Here is an 8434-nt window from a genome sequence, read left to right as displayed (position 1 = left end):
ACACACACACAGATAAAGAGAGACAAACACACACACAGTTAGAAAGTTTCCACAGCTTCAGATTGTTTGGTCTGAATCAGCAAACATGTTAATCTACTCATGATGATCTTATAATATAATTTAAGTATTAAACACCTCCAGGAAACAATTAATGCAATATTCCTGCACCCTAACCATTTGCATTCTTGTCCTTGAAGGCCACCGTAGCTTCTGTAAATTCTCTGGCACACGGGTAGACATGGAATTGCAATTACAAAGACACATTGCAATCCAGAACTTCCAACAGTATACATGATGCCAAACTACTCCTGCCCCTTTAATGGTGGGCTTATAGTGTATTTGATAGCAAAAATTGCAATACAACATTTTCAGTTCAGGTGGCTAGAGGTTTAATTTAACACACACACACACACACACACACACACACACACACACACACACACACACACACACACACACACACACACACACACAGGAGAATATTTGTGTGGAGCAAGTATATCTGGCACTGATATAGTTATATTCCAGGAACAGTGTTGTGATTATGATGATAGCGTTTCCCGATATATTTTAGGCCACAATGATTGTAGCATAAAAACACACACACACACACACACAATGTTGGATAAAAATATCCTCGACAATCACCTCCTCTGCCCCCTCTAAGCCCAATCAAAGCACAACAGGACATGCACAAACACACACACACACACACACACACACACACACACACACACACACACACACACACACACACACACACACACACACACACACACACACACACACACACACACACACACACACACACACACACACACACACACACACACACACACACACACACACACACACACACACACACACACACACACACACACACACACACACACACAGAATTAGGTGAAAGGTAACACACAGCCCCGTCCGCTGTGAGCCTGCATCTGTTCCGGAACTTTCAGACTCATTTCCTAAAACCTTCTAAATGTTCTTCCACTGTTTTGTTTTTTTGCACATTTTGCCCCATTTCTACCTCACCTGTCTCCCTCATTCCCTACCCCCCTCTTTTCAGTCCGGACCCCCAAATGTGTGTGTGTGTGTGTGTGTGTGTGTGTGTGTGTGTGTGTGTGTGTGTGTGTGTGTGTGTGTGTGTGTGTGTGTGTGTGTGTGTGTGTGTGAAAAAGAAACTAGAAACAACATCTCTAAATGCATGCAGTGGGGTGCAAATCATACAGACAATTCTTAACAACATCTTCTGATATTAAGTAAGTAAAAGGTGCCTTCATATAGGGGTCGCTCCGGTGGCGTAGTGGATAAAGCATGTACCATATTTGCTCCGGCCTTCGTTGCAGTGGTCGCGGGTTCAAATCCGACTCTTGGACCTTTTTACTGCAGGTCATCCCCTCCTCTCTCTCTCTCTCTGTCTCCCCCAAAAATATGCTATCATCCTGGAAAAAACAACCATTATATCCATCCCTTCAATATCGCTGATGAACGATCTGAACGCCAATCAAAACAAGCCTTAATTGGAACTAAAATTCTTCAGTATATTAAAAAGCAGAGCTGATTCCTTTTCCATTCTGGCACCTCTAGAATAACACTCTACACACCGCCTTGCTTTGTTAAAAGAAGTCCATTATTGGCCTTGGCGGGTCAGCACTTCCTCCCTACGCTGTTTAAATACCGTATCTGTCTGTCTGATATAAATTTAAAAAAAGTTACAAAAACATGTGAGGAGACTTCACTTTGATTAGGGGAGGAGCAGGAATGTAGCGCGCTGATGAGACACTTCAGTTATGTGTCCATAATATACGATATATTTTTTTTTTGGAATACATTTTATTAAAAAAAAAAAAAAAAAAATCGCAACAGATGTTCGGCTGGGCTAGAAGACAAAATGACGCCGGTTGGAGAAAGCGCACACACACATAAACACACACACACACACACACACACACACACACACACACACACACACACACACACACACACACACACACACACACACACACACACACACACACACACACACACACACACACACACACACACACACACGTTGTAGTGACGCATATTGTCGACAGTATTGTGACCTTTATCGGCACTAAAAAGGCTGCGAATAAAGAGATATCAAGGAAACTAGACAGTGTGCGTCATGGAGTGGAGGATAATACGGCATAACAAAAAATATCCACTTGTTTTTAAATGTCAAAGGAAGATCTCGATTCAGGATCAAAAATGTGCTTCTGATTTTAAATAAAAGCGATTGTTATCTCGAAAGGTTTTCTCTTGTGAGGGGATGAGAGAGAGAGAGAGCGAGGGAAAGAGAGGGAGAGGGAGGGAAAGAGAGGGAGAGAGGGAGACAGAGAGAGAGGGGGAGAGGGAGAGAGAGAGAGAGAGGGAGAGGGAGAGAGAGAGAGGGAGGGAGGGAGGGAAAAAGGGAGACAGAGAGAGAGAGAGAGAGAGAGGGAGGGAGGGAAAGAGGGAGAGAGAGAGAGAGAGAGAGAGGGAGGGAGAGGGAGAGGGAGAGAGGGAGACAGAGAGAGAGAGAGAGACAGAGAGAGAGAGGGAGGGAAAGAGAGAGAGAGAGAGAGAGAGAGAGAGAGAGGGAGACAGAGAGACAGACAGACAGAGGAGAGAGACAGAAAGAGACAGCGAGTGACAGAGAGAGAGAGACAGAGAGAGAGAGACAGACAGACAGAGAGACAGAGAAAGAAAGAGAGACAGACAGAGACAGAGACAGCGAGCGACACAGAGAGAGAGAGACAGAGAGAGAGGGAGCGATCAGGAGGTCAGATTAGAGTTTGTTGGGATAACATTTAAAAAGGAAATGTCACATCTGGCTCAAATGTGGGACACCTCTCAGACGGGAGGAATAACGTCAAAGAGCATCGTTGGAACCTGAAGAGAGTCAGTGGAAGAATCCGGTCACATTCAGGTGAGCTCACTAAACAGCCACGGGACCGTCCTGTCTGGTTCACAGGGGAACACACAGGGCCTAAAGTTTACTTCTAAAGGGCAAAACATTAAGACAAGGAAGTATGTCTGCCCTCACCTGGCTTCTCTCAATCACAATGCTGAGTCATAATGCCTGCTCCGACGTGCACTATCACTTATTGTCAAAATCAGTGAATATCTCCTCAAGATCCGCTACTTATTTGTACTGTGTGCGCACTGAAAAAATAAATCCAGTGTTAATACTCAACCTAGGCTCTGTAAACGAGCATGTTGCTAGCTACAATCGGCCCCCCATTATTAACATACCCTTCGTTTAAATACCAGTTTACAGAGCCTAGGCTGTGTGTTACCACCATTTGATTTTTTTTTTTCAGCGCCGACAAAGTCCAGACAGGTAGCGGATCGTGATATTCGGAGATATTCACCGAATCATTCTGACAAAAAAGTGATTTGGACAACAAGCGTTCTACAGAATCACTGACTCTACCTTGAAGGAACCACTTCTGCTTTATCTTATTACACCCACAAAATAATAAAATTTGAGCTTATCGATGCTGCTATCGAGTCACGTAGCTCCTACAACTTTAGCCTCGTGATACCAGCCTAATCTCACAAGCTTCACATTCATTTCTTTCCCGCAGATTCAGTCTGGCCTTTCTCCAATCTCGATGGGGAAGGAGAGACCGGTCAAAAAAATACCCTGGCCAATCAGGGCCCTGCGTTTTGACTTAACGTTCGTACCTACAGTGAAAGGCAGCTTCTGATTGGTTCATGTAGTCCACCAGACTCAAATCGTTTAGTCTCGATAAAAGGTATAAATATCAATAAAAAATGAACGATCCCCTAACCCCCATCCCTACTCGTAAATAACACGTTGCAGCTCCTCTGCACTAAAATTTATGACTGAACTCTGCTAACTTTCCTCTTACTAAATCAAGGAGATAATGTTTTCCTAACACTCTTTCTATGTATAAGAACTGCTAAAACATCTAATACATAGGGGTACTCCAGAAATGCTATTACAAAAAAGATGTCAAAGAGAGAGACACACACATAGATAGAGACATATACACACACACACACACACATGGAAAGAGACATATACACACACACACACACATGGAAAGAGAGAGAGAGAGACAGAAAGAGAGAGACACACACACACACACAAAGAGAGAGAGAGAGACAGACAGACAGACAGACAGACACACACACACACACATCGAGAGCCAGCAGACACACAGTTTCTCCTGCTGTCTGTCTGTCCGTCCGTCCGCCTGCCTGTCTACTGTAAAACACTTATATGTTTAAGACTAATCTTCCTGCTCAAAATGAATCCCACCTAAACCCCTCCACCCTCCACCCCACACCCCATCCCTCATTCCAGACCCCGGCTAGGACATTCTTGAGGTGGTGGTTTAGGTTTTTGCTCAGTTGAGTTGCACTGGGACGGTAGGGGGGCAGCACTGGAGTTTAATATCAAGTTGAGAAAATTGTCGGCCATTGGGAGATTCTGGGATTCCAGAGGATAAGATTGCCCGGCTGGATGGTAAAGCAATCTGGGGGCGCACACAGGGCAAGACGGTATGTGGTAAAGAACATTCATATTGGGAATAATACCCGTAATACCCTGCAGTGCAAACCCCCCACAGACACACACACACGCACATGCACACGCACACGCACACGCACACGCACACGCGCACACACACACACACACACACACACACACACACACACACACACACACACACACACACACACACACACACACACACACACACACACACACACACACACACACACACACACACACACACACACACACACACACACACACACAAATATTTCAAAAATAATGATTGTGCAAAGAAATAACAAGTTGACTGATATTCTAATGATTATCATGTATCCAGAAAGAAGTAGACAAACAAAAAAGTTAGAAATAACTACTATTTAGTATGCCAGAAAAAGATTTAGGATGTCCCAATACATGCACGTCAATTGTAGTATGCTGAAAGTACATACATGCCCCACTAACTCCAAGAGCATTTTGCAGTATTCATCTTGAAATTTCTCAACATAATGAAAAAAAATCTTCCTTATTTGATTTTTTTTTCTCTCCTGTGGCCCTAAAACTCTTCTGTACTTTAGTATGTAGTGTAGTAAAAAGAAAGAGTATGTGATTTGGAACGCAGGGTCAGTCACAATAACAATGGACTTCCAGCATCACTATCAACGAGCCTTACCTCAAAATAGCAGTTTCCCTTTGATAGCGGATGGCCAGCCACATAGCAACCGACCTCCTCAGAGTTCCCTTGGTAACTAAAGAGAAGGAATAACAGGTTAACAGTAAGGTGACTTGTAATAGGTCAGAATGATGCTGTTTGCACAATAACGGAACACATCATCTCGAACAGCGACCTCATGTTTTGATCCGGATGCCACCTGTGTAATGTTCACATGCGGCAACATGTGCTACTTGTCGTCACTGAAATGTCATGCCAATAAAGTTGAATTGAATTGAATTGACAAAAACATGATAATAATAAGACGATAAAGGGATTCGGAACTGCTCTTTAAATGATGATTATAGGAAGATACAGCTCCGGAAAAAATAAAGAGACCAGTCTGGATTTTACTTAAATCTTCATCTCTACATTACTTATTGGAAATACTCTTAATGACAAAAAATGTATTGGAATTTTGTAGAAATGTTGTCAGTAGTTTATATTATAAAACCAAAATGTTCATTCTACTCTAACATATGCCTCTAAAGAGTAAAACAAGAGACACTGAACATTTGGAGTGGTCTCTTCATTTTTTCCAGAGCTGTATATCAAATGAAATGCACATGATTTTTGGTTGTTACTGTTTTATAGGATTTGATGTCGACAAGCTTTACATAGGAAGTAAAGGGATGTTTTGTTAAGGTGAGACACTGCAGGTAACATTTTTTAATTTATAATAATCAAACAGATTTTGGATACAGCATTTTTTTTTTTAAATACCTTATAAATTAAAAAGATACTGTGTACAGGTCTTAATGCGAAATGCAATTCAAATGCACCTCCTTAAATATTGCCATTTGAAAAGTAGAAAATAACTTGAATCTTTTATAAACAAATATTTTAAATATTGCCAGGGGAAAATTACTTCACACGTGGCAGTATGTTTTTAAAGGGAGAGTACACGAACACACACACATTGAGGAAAGCATTAAAGACCTGCTTCACCGGTGGGAATATGAAGGTGTATTGAACTCTGAGATCCTATGTAGTATAAATGTGAATAGAAATTGGTTCATCCTAGCCTGAGAAAAGGCAGAAAGAGTGTTTTATGGTCTCACTGTCTAACCCTACATTTTACTCGTGTGACATCAAACATGGTAAAATGTAGTGTTATGATTAAAAGGACAGCTGGGCCGAGGGAAGACTGAGGAAAGACTGAGGGAAGAAAAACCTAATTCATTATATTATAATAGCGATTTTATAATGATAGAACGCTGGTTCCGTATGGGTGAAGTATTCCTTTAAAGGTGCAGTGTGTATTATGACATCATCTAATGGTACAATTCTAAATCGCAACGGTTCGTCTCTACGCATAAAGAAAAAACAAAACAATGTAATGACCGACATGGGCAAGATGACGTCGCACAATATATATTCTATAGCACAATTCAGACACAAGGCCATTCAAAGTGCTTTACAGGGGCAAGATTAAAATAGATAGATAGATAGATAGATAGATAGATAGATAGATAGATAGATAGATAGATAGATAGATAGATAGATAGATAGATAGATAGATAGATAGATAGATAGATAGATAGATAGATAGATAGATAGATAGATAGATAGATAGATAGATAGATAGACAGACAGACAGACAGATATACAGACAGACAGACAGACAGACAGACAGACAGACAGACAGACAGACAGACAGACAGACAGACAGACAGACAGACAGACAGACAGACAGACAGCCCCTACCTGAGTGTGTTCCCTTCCTTCTGCAGCCGTACGTATCTCTCCTGCGCCGGCCGTCCGTCTCCGATGTCTCTGATGCGACGCCGCAGGTTCAGGAGACATCTGTGGTGCAGCACGTTGATGTCATCCATCTGAGACAAGAGAGAACAGAGGGACAGAGGAGACACAAAATGGCGTGTGTAAATGTTTCACTGCATAGTATTTTATCATTGTCATTGGAGACACAAAATGGCGCCTTAGTTTACTTACTCATACTCAGTTGTGCATCATAGAAGCTTAAAGACCTACTTCACCAGTGGGAATATGAAGGTGTATTGAACTCTGAGATCCTATGTAGCATAAATGTGCTAAAACTTTAGAAATCGGTACATCTTAGCCTGAGAAAAGGCAGAACGAGTGTTTTATGGTCTCACTGTCTAACAATACATTTTCCCATGCGTGACATAACACATGGTAAAATGTAGGGTATAGGATTAACAGGACAGCTGGGCCAAGGGAAGACTGATGTAAGACTGAGGGAAGAAAAACCTCATTAATTATTATTTTATAATAGCGATTTTATAATGATAGAACGCCGGTTCCGTATGAGTGAAGTATTCCTTTAATCACAGTTCAGAAGAAGCTGAATTATAGTTACATTACTATGTATTTAATAACTACCGATTCTCATGCATGAGTCTGGGGTTCTTCTATAGAATAGTTTTTTGAAAGTTTCATTAAGTGCATAATATATTGTGTGATAAGAAGTGGCCACGATGGACGCTCCGGTGGTGTAGTGGATAGAGCGTGTACCATATCGGCTCCGGCCTTCGTTGCAGTGGTCGCGGGTTCGAATCTGACCCGTGGACCTTTACTGCAGGTCATCCCCCCTCTCTCTCTGTCTCCCCATTTCAACTCTGTACTATCCAATAAAGCTTGAAAATGCCAAAAAGATAATCTTTAAAAAAAAAAAAAAGAAGTGGCCACGATGATCATGACCCTTACTCATTTCAAGTTAGGTTGAAAAAAACTTGCTCAAATGTTTAATGAATGATTGAATCAATGAATATTTTATTTCCATATCTTTTCATTTACATGACCCATTCCACAATATTCAGACACATTGACTAACAGTAAAAACCAAAACTTTCCCGCGTGTCATCATCACATCCTCATCCGACAACACAATACATCCACGTTAACGAAAAATTAACAGATACATCATCTAAGCATTAACAGACCCTGCGTTCCAATCCCCATACTTCCCTAGTATTTAGTATGCCAGAAAAAGATTTAGGACGTCCCAATACATGCAGGTCAATTGTAGTATGCTTAATATACATGAATGCCCCACTAACTCCAATAGCATTGGAGTATTCGTCTTTATTCTTGACATTTCTCAACATAATGAAAAAAAAATCTTCCTTATGTGATTTTTTTTTCTCTCCTGTGGCCCTAAAACTCTTCTGTACTTTAGTATGCAGTGTAGTAAAAAGAAAAAGTAT

The 8434-nt window shown here is 41.3% G+C and overlaps 1 protein-coding gene across 1 annotated transcript in view; it reads right to left on the bottom strand.

Annotated features, from left to right (window-relative positions):
- spryd3 (SPRY domain containing 3) overlaps window positions 1–8434 on the bottom strand; it is a 72254-nt gene that overhangs the window by 63030 nt on the left and 790 nt on the right. Inside the window, exons 2-4 of the mRNA XM_080031659.1 lie at window positions 6954–7081; window positions 5167–5283; window positions 182–221 (exon numbers count right to left, since the gene is read on the bottom strand). Coding sequence (XP_079887785.1) covers window positions 182–221; window positions 5167–5283; window positions 6954–7081 — 285 coding nt within the window. The remainder of the gene's footprint in view (window positions 1–181; window positions 222–5166; window positions 5284–6953; window positions 7082–8434) is intronic.

Source organism: Ammodytes marinus (assembly GCF_949987685.1).
Source record: "Ammodytes marinus genome assembly, chromosome: 7".
In the NCBI taxonomy this organism is placed as follows: Eukaryota; Metazoa; Chordata; class Actinopteri; order Uranoscopiformes; family Ammodytidae; genus Ammodytes; species Ammodytes marinus.
This window is presented reverse-complemented; position numbering and strand designations above follow the sequence as displayed.